Source organism: Mandrillus leucophaeus, unplaced genomic scaffold, assembly GCF_000951045.1.
Source record: "Mandrillus leucophaeus isolate KB7577 unplaced genomic scaffold, Mleu.le_1.0 Scaffold682, whole genome shotgun sequence".
Lineage (NCBI taxonomy): Eukaryota > Metazoa > Chordata > Mammalia > Primates > Cercopithecidae > Mandrillus > Mandrillus leucophaeus.
Window position 1 is genome coordinate 872,106 of NW_012107386.1, and position 23,755 is coordinate 895,860.

The 23,755-nt window shown below is 35.9% G+C and overlaps 1 protein-coding gene across 7 annotated transcripts in view; it reads left to right on the forward strand.

Moving 5' to 3' along the window:
• The window catches only part of PTPRK (protein tyrosine phosphatase, receptor type, K), a 594,458-nt gene that overhangs the window by 310,696 nt on the left and 260,007 nt on the right, over positions 1-23,755 (forward strand). For all 7 annotated transcript variants that reach the window (XM_012002300.1, XM_012002301.1, XM_012002302.1 and 4 more), the window contains one exon: positions 5,680-5,854. In XM_012002300.1, the coding sequence (XP_011857690.1) occupies positions 5,680-5,854 (175 nt within the window). The remainder of the gene's footprint in view (positions 1-5,679; positions 5,855-23,755) is intronic.

The following is a 23,755-nucleotide window of genomic DNA, read 5'->3' on the forward strand; positions in this document are numbered from 1 at the left end:
GTCTTGTGCCAGTTTTCAAGGGGAATTTTTCCAGTTTTTGCCCATTCAGTATGATATTGGCTGTGGGTTTGTCATAAATAGCTCTTATTATTTTGAGGTACGTTCCATCAATACCGAATTTATTGAGCGTTTTTAGCATGAAGGGCTGTTGAATTCTTATTATATCTCCTTGGCCAGAATATGGACGCACACCCCATTTTTAAAACATGTCACTATTAATGGAAAGAAGACTCATGTTAACCTAGTGTTGATGGCTCAGTGTGTTTCCACGTGTAACATCTTGATGCATAACCTAGGGATCTTGTTAAAATGCAGATTTTGATACAGTATATCTAAAGTGATCTCTTGACTCTGCATTTGTAACAATCTGCCAGTTGATGCTGATGCTACTGTTCTGTAGACCACATGGCAAGGTGTTTGGCTAATACCCTGGCTGGTTGAAATAGATGTTGGAGAATCAACCATTATTACCACTATATTCCACTAGGAATGGAACTTGTCAAATGAACACTGCATGCACTGTGCATGGTGAAGCTTACTGTAGTTGAGGAGAGGAGTGATAACATTGAGGATTACAGTGACTTGCCCAGGGTTACTTGGTGAGTGACAAGTTTTATCCAGCAACTTGTATTGGAGAAAAAATAAATACAGAAGCCTGAGATGGATTGGGGGGCAGGGTGGGAAGTAGGGAAAAAAAGTAGTGCTACGTTATAATCCCTTAGATCATATATTTGTGTGATTCATTTTTCAGTACTTCTCAGAGTTGGATATATATTTGCAATGGAGAAATCATATATAAAAACTCAAAGCAGAATAAAGAGCCTATAACTGAAAAACCTAACAGAGGCAGAGAACTATATGCAAACATTGCTTCGTAAGAGAAAATTTACCATTACTTCTTACATTGTCCTTCACTAGCACTGCCTACTCTGATAAGTTGATGGTGTGTAATCAGGAAAAGACCTATTATTTTGGATTTTAAAAGGAAAAGTTATTTTTGACTTCTAGAATGTACATGTTTTAAATTGTTACCTTTAGCTCTAATGAATTATTGGAAGCCAAGTAAAGAAAGCAATGTCTAATATAGATTATATTAGCCCATTGGAGCAATGCCTTGATTAAACCTCAACACCAAATAATCAATTTGTTGGACAGGAACTGTAATCAAAATGAACATAACAGCTTTGGTTTAGTTTAGAGGAAAGTCTGCTGGATTTTAGGTCATCAAACCTAGTTTTGAGTTTTAGTCCTGCTAACAGGCTAAGCATCACATTTCTAATCTTAACTTTATTTGGATATGACTGTATCACAAAAGTTCATAAGAAAGAGAACCCACAGAACCAGTAACAGCTGACATAATATAAGGTACATGGAGGTGCTTATTAAATGACTATTGAAGATAAACCTGAATATTATGACTCTGTTAATTTTGTTTGTTATTTTATTTCAAGAAATAAATATTACGTAAGTCTTTTGTACTCATTAGTTGTATAATATACATCCTATATAAGCATATGTATTTATAGTTATATTAGTATATTAATATACACATACAAACATCATGTAGTATATCAACTTGGTGATATCTTGACTGGATGAGCTTAAGTATACCCCGCAGCCTCTCTGAGTTGTGGTATAATTAATTACTTCTGAAATAACTTGGTGTCAGTGATCTCTTGGTGTCCTTGAAATTCAATATTTTTGTAACCTCCCTTTATTATTAATTTGGATTGATGATTAATATGTATTTTATTGTAACTTATAAAAGCCTAAGGAGGATTTATGTGACTCTTGTCTCTAAAATGTTCAGTGAATTTAATTCATTTTAACAAAGTACTTCAGCAACCCACTAAATAAAGATAATATATATTAAATTTTATGGAGGAAAAAAAATATATATATATATATGAGACATGAAACCCTACCTTCAGAATGATTTCAGTATACAAACAGATGAAAAGACATTTATAAATATATCATAGTAGAAAAGATTTAAGATAGAAAAGCCAGTTAATAAGTTTTTATAATCTTTTATACAGTTTTTGAGGCAGTATCCACGACCCTGTCAGCAGGAGTAGAAAGGGAAGAGTATATATGAGCTGATGGAATGTGAACTTGGGGCAGAGGGGAAGGAGCTAGATACCATAGATCAGGTCACTGTGAAAATCAAGTAGGAATGTGTGCAAGTTTTTAATCTCCATTTTTGGATAACACAGACATTTTCCCTAAGAACAAATGACCAGTTTCTGCAAATGTCAGTAGTTTTAGAATAGTTGATAAGATAGTGCAAATTCAATATTGGCAATGCATACACAATAGAAAGTTGAAAGAATCTGGGACCCTTTCAGGCTAGAGAATGTCTCTTTGAAATGGCTGCTGTAAAGTAAAGGGTCACAAAATAAGGTCTCACTGCCAATGTAGAGGATTGACAGAGTGAGAGACTGAATTGCACAGGCTGTTGTGTTTCGAGAGGAAACTCTCACAGAACAGGAACTTGGATGTTGTAAGGTGGTAAAGGAGGCTGTTGGGGATCACTGAGGCCAAAGTAAGTTTGAGGATCAATGGGAATATTCACAGGACTGGGTTAGGGAGGATAATTTAGTCTGTGAATATTCCCAGTGATAGGAATGATATGTGGGCATGCTGGGAATTCCAAAAGGTGAGAGTTGGTTGAGTGGGAAAGTGGAAGAGTTGTGTTCAAGTTAGGAACCAGGAAAATGGTGGCTCTCCCTGAAAGAAGGTGTACGGTACTATAAAATGTACCCTCCTTTGAGATAGAAGTGTGAGAGGAACGCCAATTGCGGTGAAAAGATGGAATAATGATTATTGAGAAGGAAACATTAAAGATACTCAGAATCTCTTCACAAGAGAAGGGTTTTGAAAGGCATAGTGTGAAAAGACTTGAGTGGGTGTGGACATGTGCAAGAGAATTTGGAAGTCAGTACAGGCAATGGGAATTGGCTAGTCTTGCAGAAGAACTGAGAAATACATATGGCAGGAAGCAAGGAGACAGTTTGAGAACACACCTGGTAAGATAAGCTAGAGGAAGCCCAGATGAGGTTGTATAACAAAAGTAAGGAGCAGGGAGTCATGGTGGGCCTTCCAATTAGGAAGATTGTATGAAAATGATGTGCTAATTGGAAAAAAATGCAGTCTGAGGTTTGCATGTATAATGATTTTTTTTTTTTTTTTTTTTTTTTTTGGTGTATGTGGTTTGTAGGGAAAGAGTTTAGGCTGATTTTATGGATTTATATTGAAGAGCTTTTGAATATAAGCTGCTTTTCCAGTTCCTTATTATCCAAGGGAATGAGCAGGGTTCTTGCTGCAAAAATCATGAAATAGGTTGGTAAGCAGAGAAAAATTAACAAAAGCAATGAATAAAAAATAGCAAAATCCTAATTTGGATTTGATGTCCTTAGGTATTTTTGTATGCATATACAGAAACATATATGTATTTACTATATAATATGCATATGCATGATTTAAGATATGGAGAAGGGTATTTAAAGGTATAGTGTATTTAGGATTTAGAAAATTATTAAAACAATAGAGTATCCTCTTTATTATTTGCTTTAAAAATATAAATATTTTCAAATGTACAAAAAATCATAGAAAACAATAAAATGGCCATTAATGTACCACCACTGTAATTTAATAGAAATTAACAGTTTATATTCTTGTCTCATGTCATCTTATTCTTAAGGAATTTTTTAATTGACATTTAAACATGCATACATGTAGTACTAATCAGTGGAATGCTGGAACCAATGAATACCAGAAATTTGTTAAGTTTTCAGGAACTTTGAATGATATCACACTGATAAACTGAAGTTGCTATAGTGGAATATTTACACCACAGAAATGGACAAATACTACAAAATGCCATTTCATGTTTCTTGTTGGAGAACTAACAGTTCCAAATTTTACCAATTCATTGCTGGGATTTCTTTGCCTAGTTTAACTGTCCCATCATATTTTATTGAATGAATAAAATTCAGTTTATTTATTTGCTACTCAGAAATATTTGGATATTTTCCATATTTCACAATCACAGATAATTTAGAGTTCAACATCTTGTACATATCTCCTTGATCCCATATACACTGGTGGTTCACTTGTGGAAACCTAGAAGTAGAATTGCTGGGTCCTGAGGTTTATGCATCCTCAACTTTACTAGATAGTAACAAATCATTTTCTAAAATCACTCTAGCAGTTTACACTTCCAACAGGAATGTTACCATTTTTGTTTCCCATATACAGCCCTATGAAATATTTCAAGTAGTATGAAAAATATCAGGGGTAGTTAGCATTTCACCAACAAGAAACGAGGTTGTGGATCATGACCAATTCTTTCTCAGGGTTATGGGTTTTCTTTGTCCTTTTTGCTGTCTTTGTCATATAGAAGTTTTAAAATTTAGATTGACAATCTCATTTCATGGTTGTTAGACATGCACATTTTCTCTTTTTTATACCCTATTCATTTTTTGATTGAGTTATCTTTTTTTTCTAATTGTACTATAGAAGATCTTTACATATTCTGGATATTTATTTCTTGATGGGCATTTCCTTGACAAATAACTTATCACCATTTGTGACTTGTTTTTTTCCCCTTTATATATGATGTCTTTGAACATATAGAAGTTACAAATTTTTTATAGTTGAATTTTTTTCGGTCATTTCCTATTAGTTTATGCTTATTACTCTTGTCTGGGATATGCTGATATCATAAATATGGTTTCCAATATTTCATTTTGAAATTTGACAGGTATACTTTTAAAGTTTAGGCTCTTTTGACTAATTCTCCAAAATGTATAAATTGGCTGTCATTCATGCCAAAGAGAGAGTTGTTTGCAAAGAGTACAGATTTTGGTTTGACTCTAAATTATTCATCATTAGTTTATTATCTGTGGCCAGCACATGCTACACATTTGGAATACAGAGATGCACAGGCAATGCTCTTCCTTTTCTGGTGGGGACAAACATACTATAGCACAGACAGTACAGCTTAAGGGCTAAAAGAAGCTTGTATATATTACTCTGAGAGCATGGGGGCAATGAATCATTTGCCTGGGACCTATTAACTCTCCTGTTAATTCATTTACTCTGGTATAGTAGCAATTTATGGAGAACTGAGATTACTACCATAGTGTCAACCCTACACCTTTTGAAGTGGGGGTCTCCAACCTCCGGGCTGCAAACTAGTACTGGTCTGTGGCCTGTCAGGAACAGGGCCACATAGCAGGAGGTGAGCAGTGGGTGCGCAAGCATTGTCACCTGAGCTCTGCCTCCTATCAGATCAGCTATGGCATTAGATTCTCATAGGAACGTGAACTCTACTGTGAACTGTGAATGCAAGGGATCTAGGTTGTGAGCGCCTTGTGGGAATCCAATGCTTGATGATTTGAGGTGGAACAGTTTCATCCCAAAATCATCTCCTCACTGTTCCATAAAAAAATTGTCTTCCAGGAAACTGGTCCTTTATGCCAAAAAGGTTGAGAATCACTGCTTTAGAGGATACCACTATTTACTTACATCCTTTTCCAGATTGAATGACAGTGGAAAAAATTTGTGGATCTTTTGCAACAAGAATAATTTATCACAGATATTCCTTGCTAAGACGCTTTATAGATTTATGAAAAGGGTAACAACCTGTTTTTAAAGATTGGTTTCTGTTTGCAGAGACGAAATGGAGAAGATATACCAGTAGCCCAGACTAAAAACATCAATCATAGAAGGTTTGCCGCTTCCTTCAGATTGCAAGAAGTGACAAAAACTGACCAGGATTTGTATCGCTGTGTAACTCAGTCAGAACGAGGTTCTGGTGTGTCCAATTTTGCTCAACTTATTGTGAGAGGTAAGGTAAAATTGTTTTCAATTTACAAAATTGCATGACTTTATTAGAACAAAAGCAACTCTGTAGATATTTTGATTGATTTTTAAACCATAGTGTTTCTGATGTCAAGTTACTATAAAAATATGTCATCATAAAATTTCTCACAATGTGTGAAGGTAAAATTAAGACTGTAGTTTGTAAAATTTTTGAAGTTTCTAATAAGTGTTTGGCATTAAAAGAAATCTATTTTATAATGCTCTAAGTGGACTAAATATATCACATACCTTATTCCACATTGTCATCACCTCGTTTGTATTTTAACTTTAGATCTAGTTCTTTCTATTTAAAACAGTTCTGCAGATAATACCTTTCTTCGAAGCATTGTGGCAATGATGTCAAGGTCCAAGTTTCTATTTCCATGTAGTCCTACAAATTTTATTGGTATTAAAATCCAATAGTGAATTTTCACTGATGCACGTCTCTTATAGAATCTTAGAAAGTTAGAACTACCAAACAGTCCTCACTAATATTCTTGGATACTAAAGTTACTAGAAGAATGTCAGGAATTATGACATATCAGTACATATTTGTACTGAATACTGGAAAAATACAAGTACAAAACACATATTACATTCATTTAAGATGTATAGAGTCCCTCTTATATTTTAAGCACTGTTCTAGGTCGTAGATATTAGAGATACGATTGTAAATGTAATACAACATCCCTACCCACATGGAGCATCATATTGAGTTACGTTAGGCAGACTATATAGACAGGTGTTGAAAACGTAGTTATCAAGTCACGGTATGTGCTGTGAAGGAAAAAGAGACACAAAAGGATGGAAATTGATATTTTAGTTAAGGCGTTCTGGAAAGCCACTCTGAGAAGGCAACAACTGAGCTGAAAGCTTAAAAAAAAATGGAGACTTCAGCCATATGAAAATCTAGAGGTAAAGCAGCTCCGTTGAGTAGGATGTCAAGCATCAATCAATATTAACACAAATGAAAATAATCGTAACCTGTTTAAGTCTCTTCAAGGAGAAGTGTGAGAGACCTTAGCAAAAATATCTAAACTGGGGCTGAGACTGTAAACATATCATGGAAGGCATTTGCAAGTGGGTTTTCTTTGAGTAAGGATCTGAAGGTTCAGAGAAAACTGCCCAGTTAGGAGTATGGATGTTGGGTCAGGGGCAAGAGAAAGAAACACCAGCAAGCAGAGAGCACAGCACGTGCCGAGGCCTATGGGCTGGAAGGAAAATAGGAGATATGTCCATATTATAGTCAATATATTTTATAATGCTTGGCATCAAATATCTTTTACATATATTATTCAATATTGTCTTGTTTTTAATACTTTAACCTTTGATATTTTTAATGAAAAGAAATTTGAAATTCAGACTTTATGATAATTTACCCAGAGCAAATTAAATCTAATGATTGACAGCCAGAATAGAACCCATTGTTTCTTGATTCTTAGTGGTGAGCTCATTCTTTTCCACTACAGTTTTCCCTCACATTAACATTATTGGATAGTGCTATCAATCTCTTGTAAACTTCTGTCTTGGAAGACTCTATGGCTCTTTTTTTTTAAACTTTATAGATTAAATATGACTATTTTCAGTGTAACTTCTCTGATGTCTCCATAGTCAGCTCATATCACCTGTACAAGTTCATGAGATCACAGCTTCAATTAAGAAAATATGATAGTATTTGACTCCCGTGTTTAGGCAGAGAAACAATTTATCACATGTTCACACATGCATCTTTGTCAAGTCCCATTCCAGCATCTCTCTCACCTGAGCCTAAGTTTGAAAGCCTGAAGGTGTCCTTGTGTAATCTTCAGGGTGATTAATATGCTATGGATACAGGAGTGTGGGTGTGCTACTGAATTATCATGCTCACTGGATCTTCTTTACCATATATGCATTCACAATTTGCAACCAGTGAAGGAGATGGCACCTAAATAGTGTACCTAGAATGCTGTTGAATAAGTTATGTATAATACATAGTTATATATGTTCTATATAGTTATCTATACATTTTTTTTCCAGAAAAGTCACTCCTGATGTATTTCTCAAAAGATTGTAGAAGACCTGTTGATGCTTTTATCCAGGTGCTCCCCTTATATGTATAGTTCCTTCCTTCGTGCAAACATTTTCTGCCTGTTCGTTTTAAAAGAGAATCATTTTGTCATTACTAGATCTCTTTTGTTTATCTTAATTGATAAGTAGATTTTATTATTTTATCAAAGCCTGGTTTTCTTTACCTGGAGACAACTATGTTACAATGCTCTTCCAGCAGTATTACTTGTTAAATTAATAATTATTTCAATAAAATTTATAAAAAAGAGGATCCTTAAATTTCATTGAAAAATTTGACCTATTTTTCTTTTTTTTTTTTTCTTTTCTTTTCTTTTTTTCTTTTGAGACAGAATCTCACTGTCACCCAGGCTGAAGTGCGGTGGTGCAATCTCGGCTTACTGCCACCTCTGCCTCCTGGGTTCAAGCAATTATCGTGCCTCAACCTCCCACGTAGCTGAGACTACGGGTGCCACCGCACCCAGCTAATTTTTATATTTTTAGTAGACAGGGGGTTTCTCCATGTTAGCCAGACTGGTCTTGAACTCCTGACCTTGTGATCCACCCGTCTCAGCCTCCCAAAGTGCTGGGATTACAGGCATGAGCCACTGCACCCAGCCTTATTTTTCCTTTTTTTAAAGACAGTCCTGCCATAAGTTTTGTGATTTTTATGTTGGAAAGGTTGAGTTTAAAGATGATGGCATTTTGAATTTGTTATCCAGAGTTTGCTATCATTTTAGAAATATATTTTGTTAGTTCTGGCAATTTTATTTTTCTTTCAATACATTTTAGGTTGTTCTATATTTAATACTTACAGGTGATGCTTTGCTTGCTGTTTTATTTGAAAACCAATACAGAGGAATAAGTTTTCTTGTTTGTAGAGATAACCACCAAATAAATATTACTACCAAAAACATACCCTCGGGGGTCAGCTGTCCTGGTGTTGAAACAGTGCTGAGAATTAACTGTGCTGACAGGTCCTATCTCTCATTGGCACTTTTAAAGCTGACATCCTGTTACATGGATACAAAAGATGGTAATTTTAAAGGAAATTTTTGGGGCAGTGATATGAATAGTCTTTAATAAGAGCTGGCATGGTATTGCCTGTTGTCAAAGATGACCCAAGGGTAAGAGTTTATTAGTGCATTTTCTCCTAAACTGAAAGTGACAGGGCACGCTTAAGGCTTTTTTTGTTGCTGTTTGTTACAAATGAAAATTTCACTGCAAAATTTTCATGCTGAAGAGTATTGATCTATGTTTTCCCACAGCCAGAGGAATTTAAAAAAGTACGGAGAAACAGAATTTACTTTGTTACGATTTTAGCATTGCTTCCTGATCATTTTGAATAGTGATAATGTCTTCAGCTTATGGAGACCAATCTTTATTGACTAAGAAGTTTTTATAGAGACGAGATGAAGAGCAGATATTTTTGCTCAGTGTTTTACAAACTTGAAGTGTAAAAAATTTGAAATACAAGTTGAAGTCATGTGTACAAGCTTCAAACTGAAAGCACCAACTTTGTAGTCTAATTATGCTACAAAATATTTTGCCGTTCCTCACCTCAGTTGTGATCTCCTCTGTCCATTTCCATCTGTCTAAATCGAAGACCCACTTACATCTCGAACCAGCTGACCTAAGTAAACTTCTATAAAATTCTCTGATTGCCACACCTCACACTCAATTTCTATTCCAAGTTGTTTGTTATATTTTTATATCTATCATTTTTACCTGTGAAACTACAATTACATTTTAAGTACTTCAGTTTGAAAGCACAGTTTTTGGTTTGTCATTGTTAATGGCTTGAGCTTTAAATTGTAGTGTCAATTACTAGTCATTATCAGAATGCTCTGGATACAAAAGTATTTAGTTAGTATTTTAGTCTGTTCCTAATGAATAATAGTGACCGCTATAAATGGGGATTAGTATCAATCACATTACCCAACCTTACTCAGGGTAGTTATCCAATCTTATTCAGAGTTGGTGTTTAACATCATAAGAAACTCAGACAGATGTCACTACTTTCCGTTATAAGACAATATAAACTAGCTTATACATAAGAATATTTACTAACTTTTGTGAGTGGGTAATGCAGGATAGGCTTTGGGGTTTGTTGATCAAGTCATTAAAGATCTACGTTCTTTCCAATTCTTCACTTTGTAGTCTAAGATTTTGGCTTCTATCCTAAGCCAGGCCCACCTCCTAGTCATAGGAGAGAAATATGACTACATGCTTCCTTCGTCTTATCCATTTAGGGGTAAAGAGGGCAGGACCTACCACAACTATCAAAAAAAACCAAACAAACAGAAAAGCAAATAACACATCACTGGTTATTGGATAAACAACTAGTATGTCCAGTAGACAGCTTTTGTACACAAGACTCCAGAGCATAAACAGTGTTACTCAGAGATAGTTCTTTATTTCATTCAGATAAGATAGTGACTGAGGAAATAATGTCAAGAGAAGGTACAACTTAATCTTGAAGGACATACAGAGTTTGGAATATTGCACTATTGGAGAAGGGTGTTACCATACTAAGTCAAGTAACAGTATGAATCATAGGTAATCAGTAGGATCATAGCTTATTTGGTCAATGGTGAACTGTTCATAGAATCACTTGCTTTATATCAGTTATTTACTATGCATATGGAGAAGGAAAGCAGTCAAAACCTATTAGAACTTTTCAGATTCTGCTTTTACTGTAATTGTAGATTATGTCCTATCAGAGCCTGTCTAGTTCATCTTTGTTTGCTTCAGCACCTAGCACAGTATTTACATGAAGAAATTCAGTACTTTTCTCAAAATCAACAAATAAAATTGTTTAGTTGAAACCAGAGGAGTGGGACTGACCCTGGCATATGTAGGGGATGAGCGATGAACCAGATATTTTTTCTCACCTACAGATGGAGTCCGGTTTGCTAGCATAAAGGAAGTGATGATGACAGTTGCTTTTTGTAGTATCTAAACCAGACGCTTTCCTTTCTCAAGTGGACTATTAAGGATGACTTTTCAGTTTAGTGTAAATATTTTTTAACTTGAAAAATAATATTGATCTGACCAGTATTCTATTCCAGCACTCGAATCCTTTTGCACATAGAATTAAATCCATTTTTTTTTTTTTTTGGTATTTTTATGTAAGAAGCCAGGTCATTTGGGAATTGGAAAACACTATGAATACTTTCGCTAGTTGGTGGCTAAAGGCCATGGAATTTCTAGCTTGAGACCTTCAGCAAGCTGTTTAATATCATGCAGTATTGGTTTTTAACTAGTTTTCCTAGCACAGCTTTCAGGCTCATGAATTCATATAAAGATCCTTTTCCTTAATGGTGACTTGAGATCCCTTTTCTTCTATTGTGAAAACCGGTCATCTTGACAGGAAGTTTGGAGTTATCTTGGAGGATGTAATTTAAACGGCTATGTTTTCCTAAAAAATGAAATATAATGAACATTTCAGAACACACTGAATCACATACTAATTTTTCCCCCACCCCAAACCCCTAAATATTTTTTAAAAAGCCTGTGCAGCCAGTGGATACTAAATGTGTCCAATTTGGAAGAGTCTCCAAATCTATTTAAAAATTTTACTTTGCTCCCCTTGAGTATGATAAAAGAAACATTTGGAGTCTCCTCTCATTCACAGTACCTACTTATAATTCAGGTGATTCAGTGTTCAGGATGTCTGGTACATATTTAAATTCTAAATGAGCAAAAGAGTGCTAGATGTTCTTATTTCAGATAGTATATTGTGGTGCAACCAGAAACTGGATACTCATTTGAATTGTTCATGTAATCCATTAAGACGTACATTTTCAAAGCTGAAAAGTATTAAACAATGATAGTATCTATGTTTATTTAAGAATAGTAGAAAAATTATGGTTTTTAAATGTAATATGAATATTCACTGTGACTTCATATTATTACTGAAACTCTTCTTGATCCACTTCTGTACACCATTATGCCAAATACTTTTTTCTATTAATTTTCTCCTTTACTGAGTTTCCTTATAGCTACTCTATAAGGATGGTAAAGTGCAGCAGTTGTTTTTGTCAGAGTGATTTTTTTCATTTTATTTATTTTTCTTTCAGTTTGTTTTTAAAATAAAAATGCGATGAGAGTTCTTTCCATAAAGGTTTCTCAGTTTATTTTCCTAGGCAATTCGTGTGTTGACTGAGTAGGGTACTGGTCACTGCTCTTTGGAGTAAATCTTCGGGAAGTTTGCTTTTGATGGAGCTTTCATCTTAAGAATTTGAAAAGGATCAAGGAGGAAGCAGAATCATTTGCATAGTTAATAATTATTTCTATTGAACTCAAGGGAATTTTATTTCAGACTGCTGGCAGTAGGCCTGTACACGTTTTCTAAGTTTCAATTCTTTTCTCTTGGAGTTTGTGATAAATGTAATTTGGGCACATTTCTGTGTACCAACGGACTTTTACCTACTACATGGACTGAGTGTCTTCGTAGTTTATATTCCCCTACCTGTTAATCATTTTTTTTTTCTCTCACCCCAAACCAAAGATAAAGCAACAGTGTCCATTCGAACTAAGATTTTTTAGTCTTTCTGGGTTTATTTGCAACTTCATTGAAAAATCAGCTAGCAGCCTTTATTGAGTTCTTAATGAGGTAATAGGCAAGTGTGTGTTACTATGTTAGTATTCAATAAAGACAAATGCCAAATAAATCACATACATAGTCTCAGTGCTTAAGAATCTCATAATTTGGCCGGGCGCGGTGGCTCAAGCCTGTAATCCCAGCACTTTGGGAGGCCGAGACGGGTGGATCACGAGGTCAGGAGATCGAGACCATCCTGGCTAACACGGTGAAACCCCGTCTCTACTAAAAAATACAAAAAACTAGCCGGGCGAGGTGGCGGGCGCCTGTAGTCCCAGCTACTCGGGAGGCTGAGGCAGGAGAATGGCTTGAACCCAGGAGGTGGAGGTTGTGGTGAGCTGAGATCGTCCCATTCCCCCCCACCCTGGGAAAAAAAAGAAAACTCCTCCCCCAAAAAAAAAAAAAAAAAAAAAGAATCTCATAATTGAATTAATTCTATAGGAAATGTAGAATTATTGAGTATCATGGCACAGAATTTTGACTCAGGTTTTGATCACATTCTAAACTCTGTAAGAATAAAAAATGTTTCCTAACAAATAAAAAATAGTCTACCTATTTTCTAACTTCAATGAAATACAACTATTTCATTGAAACCCCTTATTAAGCACCAATTTGGCTTAATAAAAGTTACACTGGGAGAGTCTTATAGAATGTTGATTGAACAGAAGCTCTATAGTTGACAAATTGGAATCAATCAGTGAGGGCAGAGAGATAAATCAGAGTGTTTAGTGGTATAATGTGTAAGGATGGCAATAGAAGTGTTGTAGTAGGCCATTACTTCATTAGTTTGAGTTCTTGAGTCTCTCCCACTCTCCCCTCCACTTCATCTTCAAGAGAGTCATTAATAGCAGGGTTCCCTACCAGTATATGACTTACAGGTGAGTTTTTGTGTTTAGCTTTGCATTTAGCATAAATTATTTGCCACTCAAACAGTACATCTTTTAAAAAGCTAGCTAATGTACATTCTGCTGACCAGTAAAGTATGATCAGGAACTAAGAATTAAACTGTTACTAAGAATTAAAATGTTTCTGAGAATATAAACAAGGAAATACACAGAAAACAAAAAAAAATTCATAAAATATTGTGTAGAAGCCTTACAAAGAAAGCAAATAATATGTAATTATTTATTAATGTGTCGATCAAAACCGACTTGTTCCAAGTTTTTGATAGTACCACAGAAATTGCCTCCTTTCCCATCTGTGTTAAGATAAATGATATTTTCCCTCTTTCTAGGAAATATTTAATCTGACAATTAAAACCAAGTATAAGGTCAACACAAATGAATACAGATAAATAATCTTTGTTACTCCTCAGCATGGATTGTGTTTAGTTCATTATTATTAACTTTTAGGAAAAAAAAGTGAAATACTGTAACATTTCAGTATTAAAAGTGAGAATTTGGGGACAGACAGCGGGACAGAAATTAAATAATATGGCAGAAAATATGGCGGCTTTCCTCAACACATAAATGTACAACAATCTCTTCTTGTACAGGCTTTACCTTAACTCTGATGTTTGTTTTTAGAGAAATTATGGCCTATAGATGTGTTCTCATCTCTTACAAGGTATGTAAACACAGTTACTTTTACACTTTAGGACATAATTTGTCTTAATTATAAGCGTATAACTTTCTTTTCTCTCCAGTTTCTGCTGAGCCCTAAACTGAGAAAATATTTTGTTGTTTTTCTTTATTGTTGCTTGATTTGGAGTCATAGATTTAGCTATGATGACACAGAATCTGTCCTTGTGTTAAACAATGAAATAACAAATGCGTAATTACTTGTACCTTTGTTAGGAAGAAATTTTACCCACCTGATTATTTACATATTGCTGATTGCCCCTGGATTTTCATTAGTCTTTCTTATACATATGGAGGTACCATGGCTACTCTCATGTTGCTATGCTACCTCCTCCAGTAGTTTCCCTTCACATTAAGGGGAAAAAAAAAAAAAAATCACAATCCTTTCTTGTTCTAAGTGGCCTTAAATGAAATATCCCCTGGCTGCCACTCCAAATTTGTTCTTTGTCACTTACCACCTTCCTTGATCCACAGCAGGCAAAGCTGGCTCTTCCAAGTATACTTCTGTCTCTGGGCTTTACACTTCCTGCTCTTTCCACCCTCGCCTGTTTTTTCTTGAATAGATGCATGCTTTTACATTCTTATTCCTTTCAGCTTTCTTCTCATTTCCGCCCCCCAAAATACCTAAAGGCCAAATGGCAATTATTTTCTAGTACAGAAGAGAATTCATTGATTTTATTTTACCCTTTTTTTTTTCCTCCAGAGTTATTTAGGTAAAAGTTTTTGAAAGATCTTTATGTAATGCCTACTATCAGTAAGTATATGAAGAACAAGACAGTGGTCTCAAAGATTTTTGTGCTGTTGGAAATGCAGTGAATAGAAATCTGTATGTCTGAAATTGGTTTGTAATATGTATATAAATAGATTCCTTTATTCCTATTTTATTGCATTGCTTTCGAGTGCCCAGCACTTTTCTTTATTCTCACTGCCACCACTTGTCTCTGTCATCATCTTCTCTTTCGTGTACTTGTATAAAAACCTCCTTATTGATCTCCCTCCATGAGCATTTACCTCCTCCAAGGCAGTCTTCACACAGAAGCCAGAGTGACTGTATGACACAGTAAGTCAGAATATGCTCCCCCTGGCACTGGCAGCTTCCTGTTCATGCAGTATAAATTCCAGATGCCTCATCACAGCTCCAAGGCCCTGCTTGCTCATAGGCTTTTAGCTGTGCTCACCTGCTTCAGTCCTTCATAAGACTCTCCTTTGCTTACCAAACTGTAGCAACACTGGTTTTCTTTCACTTGCTTGAACATACCATGATCTCTCGTGCCTTAGGGTCTTGGCTTTTTCTAATTGCTCTGCTCCTTCAAAATATAACTGCATTCATAACATCTGCCTCCTCCATGAGACTGATGTACTTAGGGACCCTTTCCTTTTGCACGCTCATGATTGGATCTCTGTAGCCAATACCATGATCGAGGTCTAGCAGATCTCATCAAATATTTATTCTCAAAGAAACAAAAATAGTGAGGTATAAAGTGCCATATGAATGACATGAATTTAATGTGTAGAATGAGGAGGGCAGCTACGTGGCTGCTTTCTAATGGTCAGGGAATGTGCTGAGGAGGAGAAGAAGTTCCAACTGACCCTTGATGGGTGGGTAGCATTTGGATAGTGGAAGATAGGTAAAGGCATTCTGGGCAGAGGGACTGGCACTGGAAAACATGGTCTTGTGGACTTAGCAGCAAATTTTGACCATAACACAATGTTTTCCAGTGAAAACATCTGAGATAATCCTGAAATTGTACTTTGAGCCCTTGCTGTGGAACAATTTGAGTGCCAGACTAAGAAATATAAATGGATTGTGTATTTAATTTGGGAAGCTTTAGGAGTTTTGAAGTAGGTTACTCACATGTTATCTGTCTCAGAAAACCAGGATAGCAGATGATTTGGAAAATGGTGCATTTTTAGGCAGTAAGTTAAGGGGGCTCTTACAATTTTAAAAGCTTTAGATGGTAAATGTTCCTAGGGTAGGGTAGGGTTATGGTAGAAAGAATGAGTCAAGGATGAGAGATGAGGCAGCAATGTTGGTAAAGCATTGTGGAATGACAGTAGGAGGAGGAGTCAAAGGAGACTTCTAGATTTTTGTTTGGGATATTGGATAAAATATGGTATTATGGTCAGAGATTGGAAGCCTTGTAGAAGACGTCATTTGAGAGCATAGATGATAAGTTTAATTGTAAACTTTTGATTGGGGTGCTAGGAACATATCCAGTTTTAAAATCTTCAGGAATGTGAGTAAGTGTTAAACTAATCACAGGGCATTAAGTAAAGACTCAATACATGATGAAATGAATAATAGGTGCCTAGTGTATAGAAATCATTTGTATTTCCTAAGCTTCAATTTCATAGCCTTTAGCTTACACTATTGGAATTTTTCATATTGTTAAACTTTGGATGAAAGCAGAGGTTTTTAACTAAATGGAGAATTTAGAAAGAGAAACCAGACAGAGTTTAATATGATGTCTTTTTTTATTGCTGACATTATCTGCATATAAAAACACATGTAAGATATATCATGTGTAAATATTTCCCCCACTACTTCTTGTAGATTCCTGACTATATTTGTGGTTGTCTGTTAAGTAGAAATATTTTTCCTCTTCTTTATAAAACTTTTTGCTTCATAGAAATAAGTGAACTCTCTAAAGGCTTCTCTACTTTCTCTGCTCTTCAGAATTTTATTGCCCCTGATAATAATGCTCCTAGACCTGTCTCTTTCTTACATTAATGTTTTAAAGGGTTGGGAGAGGGAATAACTATATATATATATCTCTCTATATATACATATATATATATTTTTTTTTGGGAGGGTAGGACTTTTGGCTAACAGCATTTCTCGTTCTCAAAGAATGTCATTCACTATAGTGGGTGGTTTGAAAATATTTACTTAAGGGTAGATAAAGAGTCCACACCTGACATAATCTTCCTATGTTAAAATCCCCACTCAATTTGACATTTCTGTGTACTGTGCAGGATTGCTAAAAAGTAGTTACCATGACCAGACTGGTTGATGCATGGTAATGATATAAAGCAGGGTGTTTGGAATTCAACATGGATGGTAGAAATGGGAGATGTCAGAGAAGCCATATATTAAAGAGATTTTGAATTGGAAACTGAATCCCAATCTGCCACTGAGAACATTTTGATCATTTTGATTTATTAAACTTTTATAACAGCATTCAGATGGAGCTGAATTAAAACCTTTAGTCTTGGATAGTTTATGGGATACCAACCACTGTGTTACTGGTATCATTTTGAAGCTTCTTTTAGCATTAGTGAAAAGGGGAAAAAATGGGTGGGTAAGATACTTATTTTAAAAGGAAGTTTTCACTTATATTCTTGTATCTAACCTTAAATCCCTTTTTTGTTTGCATTGTGTCACTATTAAACATATTTTATAATTTCAACATATTAGATACTTTAAAGTTTTGAATTTTACTGTGAAACATTTTTGAAACTAATAATTTTCAGATTGAAACACTGCTTTTGTATATATGGTACAGGCTATCTTTTTAGTGTATATCTGTACACTCAGAGGCTTCTGTGTCTGTCTTTGTCTATGTTTGTGTTGCTGAGGTTTATCGATAAATATTCAAATAGAAATACTAATGAAATTCTGATGCCTAACTTGCAGGTAAAAGAGTGCATTTTCCTACAACTATTGGAATTCTGTACATCGGGTTTTTTTAAAAATCAGCCATCAGCATCAGCAATCATGGATAGTCTTTTCTGAACAGTAGCTCCATAATAAAGAGAAGTCAATTATTATTAGAGAAGCACTGTAGGTGAAAGGCAATATAGATTCACACTTGGTTTTGTAGCAGGGAGAGGGGACTTAGCTGTGAATCAGGTATGATGCAAAAGATGGATGAGACAGAGTTCAAGAAGCAGTAATGTGAGAGTCCAGGACAATCATTTCAAGCTGTCTCAGCAGTAATGATGGATGGTTTGGTGGCAAGAAGTAATAATACCAGATGATGAAAGATGCATCTCAGCACCTTGAGCCCGAGCACACCATCTACCTGTTGGGGTTCTGGGGTATAATGATTCCTGATTTGCAACCAAGGGGGTTTGCTGCACTTAGCAACTTAGATTTTTGGCGGCTGTGAAGGAAGCAAGTAGCATATCAAACACTCCTGCACATTGTAAATTTAATTACCTCATATTTATGCATAGTAGTTGTTGACAGGAACTTGTAAGCTATGCTAATATGGAAGGTAATTTGTTACCTCCAGAAATCACTTTCCATGTGTCTTCTGATCATTATCATGAAACATGATAAATGATCTAGCCCATGAGGTATAAATGAAAATGAAATGGATAATTGGATTCTATGTCTACATTGTGGCTGGAATAGTCACAGCAATTATAATTGAATTTATCTCATAAAAATGAGTTGGCAATACATCAGTGACCTTTCATCATTTTGAGCCTATGGTGTTATATGAAGCTACTTTTGAGATGATCACAAAAAAAAAATGTATCATAATTCTTTTTAAAGAGTAATCTTTAACACTTAAATTTTCTATTTTCTTGCCTTATCTGCCTAAATATTTTTAAGTATCTAGTTTATCTACAGAGTTTTAACAATTAATACTGATAATTCTTTTTTATGTGGAGAGTAAAGTGCTTTGTTGTTACCAATGCCTTGACTGAATGACTTAGGAACAGTGTAAGACACTCTGAATTTTTTTTTTTTTTTTTTTTTAATGAACACCTTTTATTATTACCAGCATGTATCTTTCTGCTAGGTGATGGAAGTGTGCCCTCTTGCTGAATGTGTGTGTTCTCTTTGATTCTTATAATGTGTTTCTGATACACCAAAATAAAAAGAGTTTGTTGTAAATATCACCAGATCTTTTTCTCTTTACCTTCCCTCTAAGTCACTTTAAATAATATTATTTTATCATAGACATAAAAACCCTATATATTCATTGATTTGATTACCATATTTGAGGATCATCACGTGTTAATTATTGGATTTATTGCTAATAAAATGACTAAGATACACACTCTTTAGGGTGTTATAGTGCCATATGTAACTATGGTAATATCTAGTTTTAAAATTATAACATAATTTCTTTTTTCTCCACCAGGCTCTTTTCATGAGGGTCCAAGAAGCAAATAAAGCTTCTGTTTATGTTTTCATATTTCTAACTAAGAAAGTCTATTCCAGATTCAGTTACTAATGAGTATATGGAAAATGAGAAGCTATCTGGAAATGTGACTTTTCTTTTGAATGAAATATGTCAACAAGCAGGGCATGTCCCTAGGGACATTTTTCCCCCCTCTTATATTTTTTAACTTGAAATTTCTTTCTTTCTTTCTTTCCTTTTTTTTTTTTTTTTTTCTGTGACAGAGTCTCACTCTGTTGCCCAGGCTGGAGTGCAGTGGCACAATCTCAGCTCACTGCAACCTCCGCCTCCCAGGTTCAAGCAACTCTCCTGCCTCTGCCTCTCAAGTAGCTGGGATTACAGGTGCCCCCCACCGCTCCCGGCTAATATTTTTGTATTTTTAGTAGAGGTGGGGTTTCACAATGTTGGCCACGGCTGGTCTCAAACTCCTGACCTCAGGTGATCCACCCGTCTTGGCCTCCCAGAATGCTGGGATTACAGGCGTGAGCCACCACGCCTGGCCTTTGCTTGAAATTTCTTCACTTTCTTTCCTTTTGTTTTTCTTCAACTTTTAAGTTCAGGGGTACATGTGCAGGATGTGCAAGTTTGTTACATACATAAATGTGTACCATGGTGGTTTGCTGCACAGATTGTCCCATCACCTAGGTATTGAGCCCAGAATTCATTAGCTATTCCTCCTGATGGTCTCCCTCCCCTGCATGCCTCCATCCAACAGGCCCCAGTGTGTGTTGTTCCCCTCCATGTATCCATGTGTTCTCATTATTCAGCTCTCACTTTTAAGTGAGAAATGTGGTGTTTGGTTTTCTGTTCTTGCATTAGTTTGCTGAGGATAATCGCTTCCAAGTCTCTCCATGTCCCTGCAAAGGACATGATCTAGTTCATTTGTTTGGTTGCATAGTATTCCATGGTGTATATGTACCACATTTTCTTTATCCAGTGGGTCATTTATGGGCATCTAGGTTGATTGCATGTCTTTGCTATTGTGAATAGTGCTGCAATGAACACACACATGCATGTATCTTTACAAAAGAATGATTCCCTTCTTTTGGGTTTATACCCAGTAGAGGGATTTCTGGGTCAAATGGTATTTCTGCCTCTAGGTCTCTGAGGAATTGCCACAATGTCTTCCACAAGAGTTAAGCTAATTTACATTCCAACAGTTTATAAGCATTCCTTTTTCTCCATAACCTTGCCAACATCTGTTGTTTTTGACTTTTTGATAATTACCATTCTGACTGATGTGAGATGGCATCTCTTTGTGGTTTTGATTTACATTACTCTAATGTTCAGTGATGTTGACCTTTTTTTTTTTTTATGTTTGTTGTCTGCATATATGTCTTCTTTTGAGTAATGTCTGTTCATGTCCTTTGCCTACTTTTTAATGGGGTTGTTTTCTTCTTGTAAATTTGCTGAAGTTCCTTATAGACTATGGATATTAGACCTTTGTCAGAAGGATAGACTGCAAAAAGTTTCTCCCATTTTGTAAGTTGTTAGTTCACTTTGATGATAATTTCTTTTGCTGTGCAGAAGCTCTTTCGTTAGCTCCCATTTGTCAATTTTTGCTTTTGTTGAGATTTCTTTTGGTGTCTTCATCATGGAATCTTTGTCCATGCCTATGTCCTGAATGGTATTGCCTAGATTTCCTTCTAGGCTTTTTACAGTTTTCAGTTTTACATTTAAGACTTTAACGATCTTAAGTTAATTTTTATATATGTTGTAAGGAAGGGGTCCAGTTTCAGTTTTCTGCATTTGGCTAGCCAGTTCTCCCAGCACCATTTATTAAATAGGGAATCCTCTTCCCATTGCTTGTTTTTTCAGGTTTTTCAAAGATCAGATGGTTGTAGGTGGATAGTCTTATTTTTGAATTCTCTGTTCTGTTCCACTGGTCTATGTGTTTGTTCTTGCATCAATACCATGCTGTTTTGGTTACTGCAGCCTTATAGCATAGCTAGAAGTTGGGTAGTATGATGCCTCCTGCTTTGTTCATTTTGTTTGGATTGTCTTGGCTATTTAGGATCTTTTTTGGTTCCATATGAATTTTAAAAATAGTTTTTTTTTTTCTAATTTTGTGAAGAATATCAGTGGTAGTCTAATGGGAATTCTGTTGAATCTGTAAATTACTTTAGGTAGTGTGGCCATTTTCATGACATTGATTCTTCCTGTCCATAAGCATGGAATGTTTCCCATTTGTTTGGGTCCTCTCTGATTTCTTGGAGCAGTGGTTTGTAGTTTTCCTTGAAGAGGTCCTTCACTTCCCTTGTTAGCTGTATTTCTAGGCATTTTATTCTCTTTGTAGCAGTTGTGAATGGGAGTTTACTCAGATGGCTCTATTCTTGCCTGTTGTTGGGGTATAGGAATGCTAGCAGTTTTTTTCACATTGATTATCCTGAGACTTTTCTGAAATTGCTTATCAGCTTAAGAAGCTTTCAGGCTGAGATGATGGGGTTTTCTAGGTATGGGATCATGTCATCTGCAAATAAAGATAATTTGACTTCCTCTCATCCTATTCAAATACTCGTTATTTCTTTCTCTTGCCTGATTACCCTGGTCAGAACTTTAAATACTATGTTGAATAGGAGTGGTGAGAGATAGCGACCTTGTCTTGTACTGGTTTTCAAAGAGAATGCTTCCAGCTTTTGCCCAATCAGCATGATATTGCCGATATTGGCTGTGAGTTTGTCATATATGGCTCTTACTCTTTTGAAGTCTTTTTCATTAGTTTATTGAGAATTTTTAACATGAAGAGATGTTGAATTCCATTGAAGTCCTTTTCTGCATCTATTGAGATAATCATGGTTTTTTTTGTTTGTTTGTTTTTGTCTTTAGTTCTGTTTATGTGATGAATCACATTTATTTATTTGTGTATACTGAACCAACCTTGCAGTCCAGGGAAGAAGCCAACTTGATCATGGTGGATAAGTTTTTGAATATGCTGCTGGACTCGGTTTAACAGTATTTTGTTGAGGATTTTTGCATCGATGTTCATTAAGGATGTTGGCCTGAAGTTTTATTTTGTCTGTTGTATCTCTGTCAAGTTTTGGTATTAGGATGATGCTGGCCTTATAGAACAAAGTGGGGAAGAATCCTTCCTTTTCTATTTTTTGGATTAGTTTCCATAGAAATGGTACCAGCTCTTCTTTGTACCTCTGGTAGAATTCAGCTGTGAATCCATCTGATCCTGGGCTTTTTTTTTTTTGGTTGGTAGGTTATTTATTACTGCCCCAGTTTCAGAATTTGTTATTGGTCTATCTAGGGATTCAATTTCAAATTGAATTTTTGAGTTGATTGAACCACAGAGATGGCAACCACCCCTTCCCTGAGGAACTCCGTTCTTCTTAGGTGGACTCCAGCCTGTCACCACTGTCTGGCTGGAATTCCAAGCCAGTTGGTCTTAACTTGTGAAGTACCCTGGAAGTGGGGCCTGCAGAACAGCACTACTTGGCTCGCTGGATTCAGCCCCTCTCCTAGGAGTATGTAGGGACCCTCTCCCACTTTGCTGGGAATCCTGGGACCAGAGTATACGAAACTCCTAAGTCTCTGTGTGTACTTAAGTGACTGCTCTGCTGGGACATCACACAGCTCTGTGTATTGGACCTAAGGTCCTAGTAGCCTGAACTTACAAGGGCATTTCCTGATCCTCAGGTTGCAAATATTTACCGGAGAAGCATGGTTTCCCGGGCAGGGTAACATAATTCCTCACCACTTCCCCTGGCTGGGAGTGGGGTTTCCTTTGGTTCCATGTCTCCCACAAGTGGGCCATAGTCCCACCCTGCTTTTCTTCGTTCTCCGTGGGTCGAGTTGTTTGCCTAGTCAGTCCCAGTGTGAGAACCTGGATATTTCAGTAGAAAGTGCTGAATTCACTCTCTGCCTTCATTCCTCTCCTTGAGTGCCACAGATGGCATCTGCTTTTATTTGTCCATTTTCCAGGGCCTATATGGATCAATTTCTTCACTTTCCATACTCATTGGTAGTGATATTCCAACTAATAAGATTATTATTAATTTTATTAATAATAATCTTGCTACTTGAAGCAAGTTTTACATAAATATGAGTAAGAAACAGATTTGTGAGATTTACACCTTAAATTTCAATGATTCTTACTGCTGTGTTACTGAGATCATTATCTTGTCTCTTTAGAAACAATGCATTTACTTTAAGTTGCTTGGCTGCTATTTTTAACTGATTCCTGCCCTGACAAGTACCATGATAGTTACTACCTACCATTTTATTTTATATTTTTAACTTTTAAACTTTAATTTAGTAAAAAATATATATATTTTAATAGAGATGGGGTCTCACTATGTTTCCCAGGCTGTTTGTGAAATCCTGGCTTCAGGCGATCCTCCCACCTCGGCCTCCCAAAGTGCAGAGATTACAGGAATGAGCCATCACGCCTGGCCAAACCTATAATTTTGTAGCAGATTCTCAATACAGGAGCAGGAGATGTGTGTTCCTTTCTAAATCAAGTGTAGTTTATGTTTGAAACTAGCACTACCACACATGTCCTTTTTTTAGATTCT